Source organism: Neolamprologus multifasciatus, chromosome 8, assembly GCF_963576455.1.
Source record: "Neolamprologus multifasciatus chromosome 8, fNeoMul1.2, whole genome shotgun sequence".
In the NCBI taxonomy this organism is placed as follows: Eukaryota; Metazoa; Chordata; class Actinopteri; order Cichliformes; family Cichlidae; genus Neolamprologus; species Neolamprologus multifasciatus.
In genome coordinates this window covers 13,350,364-13,370,671 of record NC_140446.1, presented here as the reverse complement: position 1 = coordinate 13,370,671, position 20,308 = coordinate 13,350,364, and the positions used below count along the sequence as shown (strand labels likewise).

Sequence of the window (20,308 nt, the reverse complement as noted above, 5' to 3'; positions counted from 1 at the left end):
CGCTACAACTGTAATCTGACATGATGACACTACATGCTACTGCTAACATCAAGCAGCCGGCCTCGTGTCCATATAAGAGTTCTTCTGTGCATAAAAGACTGATGAAGCCCAAGAGGCCTGGCCACTTCCTCAGAAGCTAATTACCACTCAGTAGCATGTAATTACTTATTGGGGCAGATGGGTGAGAGCACAAGAAGGAGTGGGCTTGCAGGGGGAAAGGGTCACTGGTTTGACAAAGAGGCATGTGGGAAAATCAGTCACTTTGATGTCAATGATTGATAAAGATGTTTGAATTAAACGCAAAGACAGAAAAAAAGTATCTGTGCAGTCGTGATCTAACTCCCGTTAAAGGTAAAAAGACTGCAGCTCCGTAGCGCCTTTATATCAAGAACAGTGCAAAGTGCTTTACAAAGCCTCCCACCCACTCACACCTAAATTCACACACCGATGGAGGCGGAGCTGCAATGTAAGGTGCAGACCTGCACATTAGAAGCAGATTTATTTCGGTGTCTTGCTTGAAAAAACCAACATACATGGAGTAAGCCACCTGGGGACTCAACCACCAACCTGAACAATTACAGCAGAGCCTATTCCAAATGTACAGATCAAACTTTGCCACCTGTTACCACTGATTTTTAAAAAAACAAAACAAAAAGAGCAGCAAAGGATACAGCCACAAAAGAGTCTCAGCTATTATCTGGCTTCTATTTGGTGTTGGTTTCTGCAGCTGCCTATTAAGACCCGCTCATCAGCTGGGTAACAATGAGCTCCGTAAGTGTCAGCCTGACATTCTTTCCTGGCTCCTCTTTGGTTCTTTAGCTGCCTTTTATCAGAAAAGTGTTTAGGGGGAAAATAAACCCACTTCTTATCTTTGCCGGCAGCTGCCCCGTGGTTACGCTGCCCTGCAGGGTGAGTACTGCTGTCAGTGTAAAAATGCTGCTGGGGAGGTCGTGTAAAAGAGCTTGGGGAGGTGGAGTTGGGTATAAAGGATGGGCATCTATACTGTAACACACATAGGCAGAGCACAGTGCCACCAGGATAATGGAAACTCTAGTTTTAGCCAGTGTTGACGATGAGCATCCAGACTGCTGACGTGCAAAACAAATCTACAGCCAGAACTGCAATTGTAACTTCACCCTGACCTTTGATCCTATATAAATGCCCTTCAGAAATAATAATAATAAAAAAGAAAGGCTATTCAAAACAACAAAGAGATTTTTTTTTTTAAAGAGCGTGATGTGGTTTTGTTGCCTTGAGCACAGGCACTCAGATACACACAGGGAGACATCTCCTTTTGGGAAACATGGACGCTGACATTGCTGTGAGCCAAATACTGTGCTGTGTGTGTCAAAGGTTATCCGACCTAACCTGCCCTGACATTTTGCTTACTGCAGGGCGGTTCAGCTGGGTAATTGTCTCAGACCAGGAACCGTTAAATTATAAGCAACTTAAAATTGCTTTCGCTTTAATAACTGTTATTCCTAAGGTCAAGCACAGCCACATCAATATTTATGAGGATAAACACACAAAAAAAAACTCTCTGTGGAGAAATTACCCTGAAACACCCGGAAAATGCTCAACACGAAGCTGCACAATAGATAATGACTGTAAGATTTGGGGCTTTTAAAATAATGTATTATTTGGTCCGTCAGAGCAAACAAATGCACAAAAGCACAACGTAGCCTTGTTTTGCATAGTGGAAATAATTACATGGACATGCAGGAACATAATGATGAAATAACTGTCTCAGATGCTGATCTTATTATATATGGCAGTCAAGGCAGGGGCTTAGTTGGAGTGGCACATTAAATAAAATTTTTGGACAATGTTTGACTGCGAGGCTGCTCACTCAGCAGGGGAGCTTCTTTTGGTTCCGCTGATCTAAATACATTCTTTACTCAGACTGATGGACTTAGCCATTTTTGCTGTAAGAAACTTTTACCTCGTCAACAGTTTATGTTTTAAACTGCACTGCATATTGCTTGTAAAAATATTAGATTAGAGAAGAAACTGGTGTTCAGTGTACAATGATGTGATACTACTAACTTATTTAACATAATAGAAATTGTAAAAGTAAAAGATTGCACAGGTTTCATATAGAAATCTACAAATAATTTTGCTTGCGTAAATAATGCATAAATAATACATAATACAATCAGTCACATCATTAAACATAACTGTTCAACTGCTTGTTAGGGCAAATATCTAGCCAGCCAATTCATTAGAAGCAACTCAAAGCATTTTGTGCAGACATGTTCAAGACAACCTGCTGAAGGTTAAGCATCAGAAGCATCAGAATAGGGATGAAAGGGGACTTTGAATGTGACATGGTGCTGGTGAAAGACGGGGTGATCTGAATTGTTCAGAAATTCATCTTTACAGGTTTACAGATAATGGTGTGAAAAAGAGAAAGTATCCATTGTGCAGTAGTTCTCTAAAGGAAATGAGAAGAATGGCCAGAGTGGTTTGAGCTGATAGGAAGGCAACAGAAACTTAAAAACCACTCGCTGTAACCAGGGTATGCAGAAGAGCATCTCTAAATGAACCTCGAAGCAGATGAGCTTTAGCAGCAGAAGACCACACCTGGTGCCACCTCTGTCAGCTAAAAACAGGAAACTAAGGCTGCACTTCACACAGGGTCACAAAAACTGGACAACATAAGACTGGAAAAACACTGCCTGGTCTGATGAGTGCTGATTCTGCTGGAGCATTCAGATGGTAGGGTCAGACTTTGATGTAAACGACATGAAAATATGGATCCATCCTGCCTTGTATCAATGTTTCAGGCTGGCAGTGGTGATGTAATGGTGTGGGGAATATTTTCTTGGCATAGTTTGGTCCCTTAATACTACCTGAGCATAATTTGAACTCCACAATCTACCTGATTATTGATGCTGACCATGTCTATTTCTTTATGACCACAGCGTACCCATCTTCTGACTTTCTTCTTCCAGAGGATAACGCACCATCTCACGACTCTCTAATTGGCTTCTTGAACATGACGATGAGGTCACTGTACTCAGATGGTCTCCACAGTCATCAGATCGCAGTCAAATGAGCACCTTTGGGATGCTGTAGAAAGTCAGATTCTCATCATGGATGCGCAGCTGCCACATCAATATGGACCAAAATATTCAAACAAGGTTTCCATCAGCAGGGAGTCCAACCTGGAACTAGCAACGTGTACCTATTGAAGTGGCTGATGAGCTAATATAAACTGTAATTGGTGAGTCAAGCCAAGGGTTATGTTTTCATGAAGAGTATTTTTTTTCTGATCTAATTGAACTTCTTTGACTTTATTTTCAATATTGAACAGTTAGTAAATAACATAGCAGGCTTCCTGTTTAATTGATGGTCTGTTGTCTTTGTGTAACTGCACATTTAGTGATGATGTGTTGGCTGATTTAAACTGAGACCTGCTACTTTTTACATGTTTCATGTGTATGAAGATTAATTTTCAAATTTAACTGAATCTTGAGTTTGACTTGACTTAATTTTTTTAATTAATACAATTAATTTGGAGTAATTTAACATTAAAATAAGTCTTGTAAAAATAATTAAGAATCTTCTCCAGGCATATTTTAGGACTCCCAATACTGATTTTCCAGCAAAGCGAACTGGAGTATCACAAATCAGACTATTTTTTTCTTCCATCCTGAAAATATGAATGCAGGCTCCCTGTGTCTAAATTCTATCCAGCGAAGCTCAAACATCCAAGTGAAACCCACAAAAACAAACACTCTAATGAATGCTGCATGCACCAGACCGACGGCAGTTGGGGGCGACACAGAAGAGAGACTGCAGGTGCACGACCCACAATGCCACTTGTTTTAAGATGTTCTTTTCTGGAACAAGAGACCAGCTGCTTACAAGTCCTTAATTAGAAAGCAAGTTCAAGTGTTTTCTCTTTAGTCGACCATCTTTTTCTCCGAGTCCAAAGTGTTCGAGCATCATCCATGTCAAGTGGCAGGACCCTGTCACCCGGGCAACAGGAAGGAAGCTATTTTGAGCAGTGGGCACTCTGCCACTCCTGTAGGAGCCACAGCCTTATGGCAGGGATGAGAATGAGTTGGGGGGGAAAAAATTAGATGCACGTCTCGCTAATGGCTACATGTTTTTATTGATTTATCTTTTATTCTGAATGAACGTTACACACTCAAAACCGGTACTACAGTATATATAAACAAATGACAAATTAAAGGAAAACCTGAACACTTAACTAACAGCAAGGGCATCTGGTGGGTTAGTTAACCCATGGGAGGTATCCTCTTGTGTGGTTTGGGTTCACTTAGAGCAAGGGTGGTCAAAAATAAGGCCTGGGGATTAGATTCAGCCCAACACAGACTTCATTCTGGTTCACTGGATGGCTTTGGAAAATGTGAAGTGCGTAAAGTTTGGGCTTTTAACCATATTTTCATACGTTTCACAGCTCTGGTTACTGATAAAGTCCTTTCCTATGGCTATTCATTCTATTTTAAAGTAAATAAGAGACGTGCTGTGGAAATTGCACTTCTTTTTCTTATTTTTATACATCTCAGGGATTAAAGTTGTAGCTAAACTTCTTCATGCTCACAGAAAGGGAAGTTTCACTGATCCAGCCCACTTAAGATCAAAATGAGCTGTATGTGGCTGCTGACTTAGAAAGAAGTGTCAAATCAATACAAAGTTGTTGTACTCTCAGCAAGTAAGGAAATATCTATTAAATGAGAAAAATCTATAGGGAGAATTAAAGCTAATAAACAATGAGGTTGATCTGAGGGCACTCAGGGGTCCACCATCTTACTAAGACAATATTTTTCCTTTAATTTGTCACCTGTTTACTGTCATTTGTATTTTATTCTGAAGTTTTAGAAGTGGGCTCAGCTCCAGATCTAATGGCTGCACGATCAAAATACAACAAGTAGATGTGGAAGAGTCCTATGACACCCTGAAACACCCTAAAGAGCACTGAATGTTTCTCAACATTACTGCCAACATTGAAATGTTTAGCTCAAGGGCAAACAGGGGCCTGTCTGACCTCCTGGCCCTCCAGCTGAACTGTGCAGTAGTCACATCATCTCTAGACTGAGTGTGAATCCTCTCGGCTCACAAAACTCCAGTTTTGTATTTTCAGCTCCTTTAGTGCCCAGATACGAGAACAATTCCCGATGGGGTGAGTGCAAGTGTGCTTTAAGAAATTGAGAGATATCTCATTAGAATACCCGGCTCACAAATTGAAGTTATAATTGCATACCCTGCACATCACTTACACGGTAATGTCTCCCATTTCACTGTGTTTATATTTCCCCAAGTGGAACGGAGACCGAGCTCTAAGAATCACAGCGAGCCATCCGTTCAATCTGGCTGCTGAAACCAGGCGAGGGAGGACAGGCTGAATCGACAAACAAACAAAACACAGACGTCCCCGTGGCATTTATTTACAACGAGCCGCAGCCTCCCCTGAGAAGGGCACAAGGTACAAAACAAGAGGCACGAGCTAAGCAAAAATGGCAGTGCTGCCTAATGGCTGCTCGGCTACTGTGAAGCTAAATGTGTGAAACAAATGTGAGCGCACATTGTGAGTGCAAGCAAACTTTTTCTTTTTTCTTTTACTCAAGTGGAACCAGCAGCAGATGCTATTTTAGTCAGAGCGTTTGTACTGATTGTGATGACCTGAGAAGAGCTGAATCCAAGTTATGCCCAAGTTTAAAGCAGAGGATGAAGAGAAACAAATTTTAATTCAGGCAGTGGGGTCTCTCACAGTGAAAACACAGCACAGGAGTCTGTATTTGATTGGATGCCAGCCACAAAACTTCCATTACTTTAGGTTATTAGCTGTATTTTAAAAACTGACAAGAAAAGAGGAGACAAATGACCACACAATAGATTTAAATGAGGCAAAGTCCAAGTCAGCAACCTAAACCACCAGGTCACAGTGAGCATTTATCAGAGAAGCTCAGCCTCACAGGACACTTACGTGTGCCATCGAAGCGTGTGGCGATGGTGTCTAGAAAGGTGTTCTGTGGGGCCAGGAGGCCCTTCATCACCGGCATCTTGACCCCGATTTAGGAAGGTCACCTGCTAGCTTGAGGTCACACCATCCCAAAGGCACAGCAGGTAGCTTCCAGGGAGTCTCAGCAGGTGCGTGAGACTTTGAGGGTGACTCTCTGGCACCAGCCGCAGGGATGCACATTTACAGTAAATGCTGCCACCCTTCCCCGAGCGATGCCTTCTCAGTAAATCAACAGCGTGGCTTTGGGAAGACTAAAATAGCTCACTCCAACAATGCAGAGGTTTGGGTGCAGTCTCGAAAAGGAGAAATTAAGAGTCACGGTCACGAGCAGCTGAAGAAGGGATCAAGTGCAACTGACTCTGAGATCCGAAGAGCTTCAAAACAGTGAGCCCAGCTGTTGTTTGTCTGCACCTTTCAGTCGGCGCGCCGATCCCGGCAGCAGTGTGGAGGAAGTTATCCTCCAAGTGCGCTGCGCTTTCCATTTAAAAGAGGACTGCAAATCTGTGCGACGAAAAATAACAGCATGTGTCTACACCTCTTTTCAGTGATGCTCAGTGATGTGTCAGGATGCTGTGGGGGAGTAGTTGCATCTTCTTGAGCGTTCTCCCCTCCTCGTTACTCTCCCTTTCCCTCACTCCTGCTCCAATCCGCTCCGGTGATATATCAGCCAATGAGATACAGACATCCTCTGTAGGGACCTGTTTTCATCTGTGGTGGGGGTATAGAGAGAGAGGGGGGGAGAAAGAGAGTAAGGGAAGAAAGAGAGAGGTAGAGGAAAGAGGGAGGGGTGAGGCTTTGGGAGCCTCTGACAGCACCATCACACCCAGCAGTGGTACTATCAGCACATGGCTTTTGTGGGCATGTCTGCAAAGCAAGGAAAGATGGATTACCTGCACATCGGTTAACGACGCCTTTTGTATTCTATTGGACTGTGTGCTGTATTGTCAAAGGAGCCTGGCAAAAGGGTGACTGTCAAAGTCCTCTAATTTATTTATTTTATCCAAGTTGCAGAGTAAAGGAGGCACAGCTTCAAAACACCGTTCCTAGAGGTTTTTTTTTTTTTTTGTTAATTTCCATCTTGACTATTAAAAATGAGGCTGGTTGCCTTTGCCCTGTCACCCCCTGTGGAGTATCCATGAGCGAGTTAAGACTCTGGGATAAAAGCCGCTAAGAGCAGATTAAAAGGATAAGCCTGGAGATGTTTTTCGTGACAAAGCGATGCCAAAACCCCCAAACCTAACTCACTTTGACCCAAGAAAGCAATACGGCTTAGCCAACGAGGGGAAATACCTCTAGACAGTGAACGTTCTCATTGGGAAGATAAATCATCTCCCCTTCGTGTTCGAAGAATCCTGTCAAAATCAATCTCATTAAAATTGTAGTAATCGGGGAAAGACGATCCATTGCTATTAATTAATGTGATCAATATTAAATGTTGAACCTGAAACCTAATATTAGGGGTTATTTGGTGGGTCATGCAGCTAATATTATAGGCCTGTATTATTGTATTTTGATCAGTATGTTATTAATTTAGAAGGAGGTTTTCAGCATTTTTACTTAACTAGCACATTCTTAAGTACATTTTAAATCACTGGTATATGTATGAGGTGCTGAATGAAAACCTACAGTTGCTTTGTTTTGTCAAGAAGTAAGAGAAAGACCTAGAATAAATCCTACAATCCTCCATATTCCAATTAGAAGTCAAAAGGCCTCAAGAATGTTTTAGTATGGCTGTTTTGTGACTCAAAAGACTTACAACATACACGATAATACCCACTAATATAGCAAAATAAGATAAAAAGAATGAGATCTTCGCTACATATTTTCTGCTCCATCCATCAAATGTGTCTCTATGCAGATTGGGAGTCAAGTAAACAAAAATGATGAGAAAAGAAATATAATAGAAATTTCTTGTGGGGGTTGGTAATCTTGGAAAGATTTAGCAGATTCAGCAGCAGTGTGGGTGTTTTCCTCTCACCAGAAATTGCATTTTTAATCTTCTCAGTGAAAAAAAAGTGCATTTGTTTTTGTCTTGACTAACATTTCTGAAAGCAGCTGCAGACTTCTGAGAATAGCCACATCAGAGAAGAGATGGAAGCTGTTACGTCCACCGAAGGTGGGTATTTTAGGGGATAATTAAACAAAACCACAAACACATTAAATGTTAATTGCTGGGAGCAGAGGTGAGCTGGATTTGGAGGAGAAACAAAAAAGGTGGAGAAAAAAAAGACAGTGAAAGTAAAAGAGAAGCTTGGAGGCTTTTAAGAGAGGATTGTTTCCTCTCTCGGATCCTATTCAAGCCTTGGCAGCCATTCACTGTTTTCTATTTTTAATGACATCTCATTGTCCCTTCTTCTTGTAGTTCATCCGTCGCTGCTTGTCACTAATAAAGAGGCTAATACATTAAACATGCTCACGATCATCTCCTCGGTCTAATGTGACAGTGTGACACACACAGGGTCAGGTGAAATATTATCCCCAACTACATTTCCCATAGTTCTCAGTTTTAAGGGAACTGCTGGCGCGCTTGTAAAATTCACTTTGGCCCCTTAATTATGCACATAATAACATCTGAAAATCAATTCCTTGAATATTCTGCTGACTGAACTGACTGTAATTTACTAAACTTGAATGAAAATCCACAAACCTAATCCTGATTTAAATTGCATGCCAGATAAACTCAGCAGCCAGGCCGATTCACATATCCCGCAGCATCCCTTCTCTCACTTCAACATACTTCCCGCCTGCATCCCATTGAGAAGTCAAGCCTGCCTTTCTCAAATCTGTCTGTTTACAATGAATTAACTTGTGAGAGAACAGATGTGTGATCGCGGGCTCTGAGCGTTTGTGTGTCTGTAAATCCTCTGGGCGTATGAGGACGGCAGGCAGAGGAAGACACAAGCCATCTAACTAAACAACCAAGAAGAGATAGAAGGCAATCTGGAATGAATAAACAGCAAAGGGAAGAATGAAAGTACCTGCCAAGAAATACATTTTAATGTGAAACCACCCCAATAATGCTGTTCATATACACAACTGTGAAATACAAACAAACTAACCTTTTTTTTTTTTAGGTGGATACTTAAGAAAAAGGCCTGAAATCAAACTAGTGCCATATTGTTTTAAGTTCTTCCATGCAGTGCTGTTTGCCAGCTTTCTTAAGCCAAAATGTAACACTTGTATATAAAGTTAAGTCATTATGAAGCCAAAATAAAGCGAGAACGATGTCAAATCTCTGCTGAAATGGGGCGTTTCTAAAAATATTAGCCCACTTTGTGAACGAATCGACCTGCAGGAGAGAAGCAGTCGGCTCAGACCGGGGCTTATTCACACTCAGACTTTCTTTGAGGCTAAAGATGGCAACAAGAAAATCTCACAGAATCAAATAAGGATGTGAGGATTAGTCTAGTCAACATACATATAAATATGCGCTTTCTCCGTCTTCTTTGTCTGCTCCCCTTTTTTCCAAAATCTTGATTATTTATAAGAAGATGATATTAATTCAGATGAGAGCACTCACAGTCAGAGCTATCAACAAGAATTCACTGCTTCAGTTAAGGCTGACAAGTAGTTAAATGCCGGACCTGTGGGAGACAGCATTATGCTGCATGTCTTAAATTTTAGACTAGCTCCCTCTGGTGGTAACAACAAAGTCATGACACTCCTATTGCACTATTGTTTATGATGTAACTGAAGAAATAAGCTGTACAGCTGGTGAACAATGCGAGCAGGCATATACTGAAGACTTTCTTGATTTCATAAGCATCATCAGTTACAGTCTAGAGGCCAAGGATGCTTACCAGTAATCAGCTCTTCTGGTCTGATAGATCCACTTGACTCTAAGATGAAACTAGAAGCTGGCCAAATCTGCACAATCTGAAAGAGAACCACCTAAAAAAAATGACTTCCACAAACAACCATATGATGTCAGATAATTAACTAAGCTAAAAATAGCATAATTACCTTCACCAGCACATGCTGTAACTGCTGTCTAACAATACTAAAGGGACCAAAAACACAAAATTCAGCCACATAACAGTAGCGTACTAGATTTAAATCTTGCCAAATGCTGCTTTAGTCATCACAGGTAATTTGACAAAATGGGATCATTAGATGGTGCAACATTTAGTAACAGATGGTATAAAATGAAAGCTTAAGCAACTCCATTAAAAAATGCAAGATATTAACAGCATGTTATTTTGCTTTTCCTTTAACTGCCCAGAAAAAAAAAACATTGGAGAAAAGTGAAGTGAAATTTATTGAGGAATGGCAACTGAAGCTTACATTTAAATACAGCTCAAAGATTTTCTGGTGCTGGTGTCACCAGAAAGTTCCCACTGGAAATACTTGGGAAACTTCTAAATTGGGGGTTTTGTACAGATGAGACTTCTGGGATATTTTGGCACTAGTTCAGAGATATAGTTGAGAAAATAAAAACAGTCAAAAGTGCATTTTTATTGTTTAAAAATCAGAGTTAATGCATCGTGGTTAACATCTCCCACAGGCACACTTCACTAAGTCAGTCATAAATAAACTAAACCGGAAAAAAAACATCCAATATCATCAGTCTGTAAGTGACCTCAGGAAATCGTTTTGCCCAGAAGGAATTCAGCATATTCTTTCCTGCGCAGCACCCGCTGCATTTTGAACGTATTGGGTGAGGTGCTCGAGTACGCCATCATCTGCTTACTAAGTTTGTTAAACGCTCCCTCTGCCACCAGCTGCACTCTCATTGGCCCGATGCTGCCTTTGATACGGAAGGATTTGTAGACGGCCGAATCCTGCTGGAGAGAAATGTCCAGCTGGGAAGCAAGAGAGGAAACACCAAACAGAGGGACAAGGTAGAGTGATTTAATGACAGACTGTAAACATGCTGCCTGTTGGTGAACCTTCATTAGGATTTCTCTTACCTTATGTCGTTGTTCCTCTGTAAGCCTCCTCACACCTTTCAGCTCTAAGAACACCTGGTAGTGAGGGTCCGAGCCACCAATTGTATCTCCTGCAATGCCACAATAAATAAAATAAAATATGGTGCAAAGGGTTCAATAGTTATCGCATCATATTCCAACTTCTTCTATGATTTAAGTGTATAAACAAGAACAAATATTACCCAGGATGCCGCTCTCAGCACAGCAGTAGTCAACCAGCTGAGCTCCTGGCCACTGAGCGACGGCCTTCTTCAAAGCACTGAGGAACAACGCTTCTGACACTTTCTCTCCTCGAACATTCAGCATTTGACCTCGTCTAATGGAGCATGGAAGAAAGGAGAAAGTATTGTGTCATGCTTTATATATATACACAGACACAGCATAAGAAAAACTGTACGGCTGTCCAGTGCTGTACCTGTACTGAAACTCCACGATGGGACACTGGTTGTGAAATCCAACAACTTTTACAATGTCTCCGATGCGATATCTGTAACAAGGGAAATATACAGGTAAATATGAGAGTTTGTTATAGTTGTAATATCACATTTTAATTGCAGTGATGGTCATACAGAGCCACCGGACAAATCTGATTTTACACTCATCAGCAACTTTGTTAAGTACACCTGTTCAGCTGCTCATTAACACAAATATCTAATGAGCCACTCAGAAACTTCACACATCACACAATCATGTCTAGGGTTTCCAGAGAATGGCACGGAAAAGAGGAAATATCCAGTGAGCGGCAGATCTCTGGTAGAAATGCTTTGCTGATGTCAGAGCTCAAAGGAGGGTGGCCAGAATGAGTTGAGCCTATAGGAAGGCAACAGAAACTCAGATAATGACTTGTTGCAACCAAATTATCAAGAAGAGCATTTCTATAATCACAGTGCATTGAACTATGAAGCAGATGGGTACAGCAGCAGAAGACCACATCAGCTGCCACTCGTACTCTGCAATATTCTTGATATTTATTTAGAATCACCTCTTGATATTTATAATTGAGTGATTTGTATATATTAGTGCCGTTTCTTAAATGTATAAAATCTGTAACATACTGTATTGTTTAAATAGTTTAGTCTGTTACTGTTACCGACTTGGAGCAACTGTAATCCACATTTATTCCCACAAGTAATCTGATTCTGAAGAACAGGAAACTGAGTCTATTATTCACATAGGGTCACCAAGTTTGGACAAGATTGGAAAAAGTTGGCTAGAGTTTCATTTTTTGCTCCACCATTTGGAGAGAGGGTCAGAATTTGGCATAAACAACATGAAAGCCTTGTTGTAACAATCGTTCAGGCAGATGGTGGTGGTAGCATAATGGTGTCAGGGATATTTTCTTTGTCTCCTTGGTACCAAAATCCTTTTAAACTCCACAGCCTCCAACTGAATAGTGATGTTGACCATGTCCATCCCTTTATGACCACAGTGTACCCATCTTCTGATGGTTGCTTCCGGTAGGATACCACACTATGTCACAAAGCTCAATCAAGTCTCAAAAGAGTTTCTTGAGTTCATTGTACTCAGATGACCTCCATAGTCACAAAAGTCTCATTCCAATAGAGCATTTGTGGAACGGGAGATTCCCATCATGTCAACACTGACCAAATTCTCTCTGGAATGTTTCCAGTACCGTGTTGAATCTTTGCTGTGAAGAATTAAGAAAAAAAGGATGTCCAACCTAAAAGTAGTGAAGTGTACCTAATAAAGTGTTACATATCAAACATGAACACTTCCATTTGATTCTTAAACAGATTTAGAACATGTTAAAATGCAGTGTGACCCATCACAATCATGAGGACATAAACATACAGCTGCAGTTATTTATATTTGTTTGTAGATGAAATCAAACCTGTAAAGTCCTGAAGCATTTGTGACAAGCAGCTCATAGTTTTCTCCCTCCTTCACCTCCTCCATCAGCAGAGTGTGAGGGGCCTCCTCATCCAGGCTGCTCTCTGGAAGGAACTCGCAGAACATTGAGCGAGGGCACAGCAAGTAACGTCTTTCTGACTCCTGAGGCCACAGGTTCACCCCAATTAAACCTGCAGGGGCACAGATAATGAGAGCAAATGCTGACCTCATCCACATATAGAAACCCTACAAATGCCCAACTGCAACGGTTTTTAATTAAACAGCTTAAAAATGTAAATGAAGGCTATTACCTTCAGTAGCAGCATAGAAGGGCGAGTAGAAAGGCACTCCTTTGCAGTAACTCTCCCTCAACATTTCACCGTAGATCTGATTGGAGCCTGAGTCCAATGCCAGGACCAGATTCAGATGAGGCCACAGGCGCTTGGCAATCCCCCTGAAGCCGTCCTGGAAGTGGGCCCGGAGTTGGGCAGCTCTCTGTGGGTCTGGCTTCATTAGCGCTTCAAGCTTGGCCCTCACTTTGGGCTCCAGAGACAGAGCAGTGCTGATTTTCCCCCGTTCAATGTCCTCCACAAGTTCCTGCCAACGCTCCTATGAGATCGAGAGCATATTAGGGAGAAATGACTTGCCCAAGCCTTTATTCATAAAGCAATTAACACAAATGTTTTAATCAGTCAGTGGGAGCTAAACACCTGACTCAAGATTTCATCTTGTTTTACTAGATGATGTCCCAGTGAGAACGAAATGAGGCACATGTGAAGGACAACAACAGCCTGCTACTGCTCAATGAAACGTTGTCTCTTAAAATAGACAAGAAATAACATTGCCGATGCTTTTCTTTGAAGGATGGAATGGATGAATTACTTTACATACTTTACGGTTTCCCATTAAGTCCTGTTTTTATGCCTCTACTCACATAAAAAAGAAAGAAAAACAACAAAAGTAACTCATTCCAGACAAACAACTGGGTACCTGTAGGGCACTGAAGGCATAGAAAACTGTGGAGGCGAAGTTGGACTCCAGAGTTCCCACATTAGGATCTTTCAGCGCAAAAAGAAGATGCAAATAGAGCGTGTCCTTCTCACTGGGAACCTGAAGAAACATAAGATTTTATTACCGAATCGGTCACACAAAGGCTGACCACTTGTTAGGCTTGCTGATTGTACCTTGAAGGCAGGTGCTGGAGTTGTGTACAGGTTTAGGATGTGGCGTGAGGAGGCTGGTGTCGAGGAGTTTGGTCCGATGGGAATTCCAGCCTCAGACTGCCGAAAAGTAGGAGTGTAAAAGAACTTGGTGGTGCGTTGAAGGCTCTTGGTCTCAGGGAATGCCTGCTGCATGGCATCTAAGCACACAGTCACTCCCTGATGGAAACACACAGCGAGTATTATTAGTAAAATTTCCTTGCGCAGCACATGGGCTACACCGTCATCATCATCATCAAGGAGTGACTTCACCTGCAGGAAGAACTCAGTGTTGGTGTCCTTAGTGCTGAGCAGCATGGCACTGGATCCTGATGTCCCGGAGGTCATGGCCAGAATTAATGGCTTCTCTGCAATGATGAGCTTCTCTTCTCCAGCTGCGATGCGGTTGATTAGGTCTTGATAGTGCGTGTATGTAGTAATAGGATGGCATGCCTGAAATTCTTTAATATCTAGAAAATAAAGAGATTTCATGACTTAAATCAAAACTGTATTGACACCTCTAATTTATCTTTCATCATTTAAGCACAAGTATCAAACAGTCCCCAATTTCAGCATCGCAATTCTCAGGACCTGCTGCATTGTCCGTGCCCATCGGGAACACTGGGACATTTCCCAGTATACTCAGGGTCATTTAATACCCTGGCCTGCTGTGAATAGTTTAAACAGCAACATTACAACAAGCAGAAATGAGTTGGTGGTCCTCTCAGAAACCACACTCTCATCCACAGACTATATGATACTGCTGCTATATGTGCACAGGGCATAGGCAGGTGAACCATGGACACAAGTAAATTCACACTCCAGCAAGACACACAGCACGCAGCAGCTTCTATATCAAAGCTATTTAAGTGAAGCAATGAAATTGTGGAGGGGAAGAAAAAGAGAAAGTCACAAGTAGGCATCTTAACTCTGTGGTAATCAGGATAATTTTCATCTCAGATGATCATAGAAATAGTGTAGTACTTTTTAAATCAATACTAAGGGTGTTGTAGTACAGGAATGAAAAGAGTGATACTAAAAAAAATATGACTGTAACGTTAATAATACACATATAAACATAAATGATGGTAGTTGTATTTGATTTCATCTGGCTACAGGTGTACAGGCTACATGTGTTTTCAGTGTCAATTATCTGACAAAAAATGAGAAAAATATGAGAAAAATAAACTGATTTTGACTTACAGCATTATTCCTCTTCCCTCCAATATTTCCTACAAATATTACTGTAATAACATAAAATTAATTCATTTGGAAACCCTTTGGCACAACTAAATAACAAATCAGCACATGGAGTTAAGTCTACAAAACAAGCCAAATTCCACTCAATGCATGAAATGCTGTTTTAGTCACCTGTACGCTGAAAATGTCTCGGGGACATTTGTTCATTGAAAACAATAAATTTGATGACACAGGTTTAAAACAAAATAAAAAGAAATTTTAAAAAAGCTTGACTTGCTCACAAAACAATAAAAATTGTGAACAGATAGATGCAGCTTTAATTATTTTTGGATAGCAACACATCTAAAATAGGAATCAAATCAATATGAAGTTGTGATTTGTCGCCGTTCTTTAAGGACTCTGGTGGCAGATGGTGGCACGAGTTTTTTCCTTTAATGTGTCACCCCGGTCTTCCCAAGCGTTAACACTGAATAAACACAAATGTCTTCACACTACCTGCTTGCTAAACTAACGCCATCTACTTCACTGCTTACCTTTTATTGAGCTGAAGTCGTACGGTCTTCCATAATACGTATCTCCGTTTTTACGCAAGCGCTTCAGCAGCGTCTCCTGTTGGACTTCTTTGACTTTGAGTGTGTCTGCTTCAAGTTTCCTTCTCTGCCGCCTGCCCAGCCAGCCTACAACCTTCACCGCTACATGCTGGCTCAGAAGGCTGCTTAACGTCCGGTTTTCAACCTTTATCTTCAAGATTAGTGCCATCCCGGCCACAGAGCACAAACCGATGACAGCGGGGAGAGGGGTCGGCATGGCTGTTACACAAGACAAACAAAAACACAGAGGAGCCAGGTGGGGGCGCTGTTAGTCAGCATTAGACCGTTACCTTTCTTCTCATCTACAAACAAGAGTACGCAGTCTACCATGAAAGTGCGCAATCCTGTCGAGACAGGATGGTTTTTATTTCGCTATTTCGCGCACTCATTCACCGCTTACCGGGAATCTGTCCGCTGATGGCCAGGGCGACCGATAAAACCGCAAAACAAAGCGGAAGTGCAACGCGAAACCAAGAGGAAGACATCTTGAGCATTAAATAAGATGTGATGTCCCCGTGGTTATAATAATTAATGTCTATAAAAAGCTTTGGACTGCATTTCCACGCCCAAGAAAGCGTGTCAACTTTTACTTTCGCCGCTGTCTGTGCTGCTTCCGTATTTGGGTCAGAACTAGACGCTGATTGGTTTGACTAAATCATGACGTAATAAACCTGGAAATACCAAAACAAAAAAACAAAAAAAACCCTTATATTTTATTTATCTGTTTTTGCTTTAAATGTAGCACCACTGCCTGGATAATGCTATAGAGTCCGTGGTTGTGATTGCACAACAAAGAAAATCAATCTGCAAGTTAGATTCTTATTAAATATTTCTTACATAAAACACGGGAGTGTGAGGGTTTGTGGACATATATACTACCAGTCAAAAGTTTGACCACACCTCATTTAATGTTTTTCTTTATTTTCATGGCTATTTACATTGTAGATTCTCACTTAAGGCATCAAACTATGAATGAACACATATAGAACTATGTAGCAAACAAAAAAGTGTTTTATATTTTAGATTCTTCCAAACAGCCACCACTGTTTCAGTCTCTGAAACAGTCACATGGGGGAGGGGGGCACACCTACACACTGTAAAATAGTTTCAGAAAACTGTGAAGAAGTCCATGATTTTCAAAAATGTCTTATCTGTGCTATAGCATAAAACAGCATTTTCTGACTGTCAGGATTCTGCATCTTTCAGTCTAACGTACTTATGTATGTCAGATATGTTACACAAAAAATTTACAAAAAAAGGACCCTGGGACGACACCCCGAAGTCAGGTGTCTGCCTTCTGCTGGTTCCTGTGCCCGACGTCGTACAGGAAAGTAAACAGCAGTGAGGTTTGTGGGGTTACTGAAGTTTGGCTAGCTGGTAGATAATGATGTGCTATGTGATCGCTAGCGACACAGCTATGTTAGCATAATATAAACAGTGAAGCTGGAGGACGAAGTCGCTAGATGACGTCATCGCCTAATTTGCATATTTGGTCATGTAATTATAAAGGACCCTGTAGGAGAGAGAAATAACATCATGGAAGAGACATAAAGTCAGTAAAAACACCCTAAAACCATTTAGTACATATTTAAAACCACACATTAAATTTCTTTTAGCAATTATTGTTTTTTTTAATGTCACAATTCCAACCCTCCTCCTTTATCCGGACTTGTGACCGGCAAAACTGACCCGAAATAGGCACAAATAGAGTTACTTTTTTGTTTACGTGTCTGTGTGTGTCTTTTAAAGAATTTTAAACCTTGTGATCCACAAAAAGTAAGAGTAAAAGAAGAACATTTTTAACCATAACGTTATTAATAAACTACATTAATCAAAAATGGACATAGCAAGCATCACCAGACAGCTTCAGTCGAAATTGGATGTAGAAGATGAAGGTAAGGCTCTGCAAGGACATCCGATTTCTAAGTTAGCAATAGAATAGAATAGAATAATCCTTTAATTGTCCCACAAGGGGAAATTTGGGTGTAACAGCAGCAAGAAAGAAACATATACAAACAAACAGTACACAAAACACAAAACAGAAACATACACAATTTTTACATATTTACATCAAGGACAAGGGTTACAAAAAAAAGAGTACTGTACCGTTACTAAATTAAATAAAATTAAATACAGATGAGAGGCAAACCCTGGTTATAGTGTGAATGGGTTGATAAAATAGTGCAGGTTACAGCGCTGATGTAAAACTCTGTTTGTTGGGAGCAGTTTTGATTGTACAGTCTGACAGCTGCAGGGAGGAAGGACCTGCGGAAACGCTCCTTCATGCATCTAGGATGTAGCAGTCTGTCACTGAAGGAGCTCTGCAGTTCAGCAACATCATGCATGGGGTGGGAGACTCTGATGTTATTTTGGCCAGAGTCCTTCTGTCTCCCACCAACTGCACTGGGTCCCAGAACAGAGCTGGCCTTCCTAATGAGTTTATCCAACCTCTTCCTCTCAGCTGCCGATAAACTGCTGCTCCAACATACGACACTGTAAAAAATGACAGATACCACCACCACCAGAGTCATAGAAGGTGTCCGTGTGATGGATCTGCGTCTCCGGAAGTCCACCACCAACTCCTTGGTTTTCCTGGCATTGATCAGCAGGTGGTTCTGCTGGCACCAGTCCACAAAGTCCAGAGTCTACTGTCTGTACTCTGAGTCGTCCTCACCTGTGATGAGGCCAGCTATGGCAGTCGTCAGAGAACTTCTGTAAGTGGCAGCGTGGGAAGTTGATGGAGAAGTCTGCAGTGTAGAGAGTGAAGAGGAACAGTGCCAGCACAGTTCCCTGTGGGGCCCTCGTACTGCAGACCAGCGTATCAGAGACACAGCCCTGTGTCCTGACATACTGTGGGCGTTCTGTGAGGTAGTCCAGTATCCACTGGGACATGTGGTGGTCCACTCCCGATAGCTCCAGCTTGTCCCTCAGAAGTTGTGGCTGGCTGGTGTTGAAAGCACTGGAGAAATCAAAGAACACGATCCTTACAGTGCTTCCAGGATTCTCCAGGTAAGTCGGGGCTCGGTGCAGGAGGTAGATGATGGCATCCTCCACCCCAATGCCAGGCTGGTAAGCAAACTGCAGCGGATCCAATGAAGACCTCACCAGGGGGTGCAGATGGCTTAGAAGCAACCTCTGGAGGGTCTTCATCAGATGTGATGTCAGGGCTACCTACCTGAAGCTGCTGAGGTCCTTGGGATGGGAGGTCTTTGGTACCGGTACCACACAGGAGGTCTTCCACAGCTGTGGAACTTTCCCCAGTGACAGGCTCAGGTTGAACAGATGATTGGAATGGTGTATTTTAGTGCATTGATTTATTTTAAACAAAGTAATGTACAACTTCTCACGACCTGCGTTATAGTCAGTGCGGGAGCAGCGGCTTCGCTCATGCACAATTCATTTGCAGTTTGGACGCGTAGGTGTAAACAGCTCCTGCTCTGACAGCAGCTGGGGGCGACTGCTGCGTTAGGACCGCCGCCTGTGAGTGCTTTGGCACGGGCGAGGTGCCCACGGCAGCTCCCGCTGCTTGTAAGAGCGATACGTGCTTTCACGTCAAAAGTCGTAATAACACTCCAATAACACCAGAAAAAGTCACCAAATTTGTCGCTTTTTAGAAAAAAAGTCAATAAGGGCGTCTGAAAACTCGCTAGATGTAGCGACAAAGTCGCTGCCGTTAAGTCCTCCGTTATTTATTTAGCTAAACAAGTAAATTAACACTGGCTTACAGCACCATAGAAATATATACAAAAATACAAGCCTCCGTTATTTATTTAGCTAATATGCTAGTAGCCAATGTGCTTTAAGCTAACTCGGCTTCCACAATCTTACATTTCTGAATAAAAACACAAAGAAGTTACCTTTAATACCTCCGACCAGTATAATTTCACTCCACGTTAACAGAGCTTTCCAGAGCTTTCTATGTGAGAGCAAGCCGTAAAACTTGAACACAAAAAGTAAATAATTAAAAAAAGGGGAGTGTATTGTTTGTTAATCGACGGTGAGACAGCGGGGGCGTAATCGTCAAGGGCGGATGCACCCCGGGTTTTTTCCTGTCTGGGTTGCCATTCCCCGCCAACAGCAGGTTAATATTAAAGTTAGCTTAATGGTTAATACTAACGTTCAGGGAGGTAGTGATGGGCAGATGAAGCTTCATGAAGCACTGAAGCTTTTCATCCAATTGGTTCACCCCAGCGCAAAGCTTCTTGAAGCTTCATTTGCTCTAGTAGGACACCTACTGGACGTAAAAATATTAGATGGCATGAATTTGAAGAGTGTGGCCTTTTGCACACAGCCTGTAAATGTCAACAACAAAAGGAGTGTGTAAAACATCTATATTGTATTGATGGCAGTATACTTTGTATATATACTTTGTGTATATATTGTAGTATGGAAAATGATCATTTGGAAATGCTTAAAATGGAAATGATCATTTACTGTGAGGTGAGGTTGGGGTGTGGACAGTGGTTGTGCTTTTGTAACGTTGAGGTATGGACAGCTACACACTGAGGCCTCAGTCCTGCCTGTTCACATTTTATTTTGTAAAAACTA

The 20,308-nt window shown here is 41.7% G+C and overlaps 2 protein-coding genes across 2 annotated transcripts in view; both read right to left on the bottom strand.

The window, feature by feature from the left end:
- The window catches only part of kcnh4b (potassium voltage-gated channel, subfamily H (eag-related), member 4b), a 48,642-nt gene extending 38,558 nt beyond the window's left edge, over positions 1-10,084 (bottom strand). Inside the window, exon 1 of the mRNA XM_085170876.1 lies at positions 5,957-10,084. Coding sequence (XP_085027002.1) covers positions 5,957-6,032 — 76 coding nt within the window. The 5' untranslated portion in view covers positions 6,033-10,084. The remainder of the gene's footprint in view (positions 1-5,956) is intronic.
- Positions 10,085-10,259: 175 nt separating this feature from the next.
- LOC146512657 (GH3 domain-containing protein-like) lies at positions 10,260-16,374 on the bottom strand. Its single transcript, XM_085170889.1, has 11 exons — positions 16,161-16,374; positions 15,704-15,979; positions 14,244-14,440; positions 13,956-14,150; positions 13,762-13,881; positions 13,083-13,380; positions 12,773-12,962; positions 11,336-11,407; positions 11,103-11,236; positions 10,903-10,991; positions 10,260-10,794 (listed from the first exon to the last, which is right to left on the bottom strand). The coding sequence occupies exons 1-11, from the start codon at positions 16,252-16,254 to the stop codon at positions 10,573-10,575; spliced, it is 1,887 nt and encodes a 628-aa protein (XP_085027015.1). The 5' UTR covers positions 16,255-16,374; the 3' UTR covers positions 10,260-10,572.
- Positions 16,375-20,308: the final 3,934 nt, after the last annotated feature.

What these genes read in the sequence shown, in the direction of transcription:
- LOC146512657 (XM_085170889.1), bottom strand. Translation starts at nt 16,254, where the DNA reads ATGCTCAAGATGTCTTCCTCTTGGTTTCGCGTTGCACTTCCGCTTTGT. An exon ending in ATCGTGGAGTTTCAGTACAG is followed by an intron (nt 11,237 to 11,335) that starts GTACAGCACTGG and finishes ATGCTCCATTAG; the next exon opens with ACGAGGTCAAATGCTGAATG. An exon ending in TGCTGAGAGCGGCATCCTGG is followed by an intron (nt 10,992 to 11,102) that starts GTAATATTTGTT and finishes GTGGCATTGCAG; the next exon opens with GAGATACAATTGGTGGCTCG.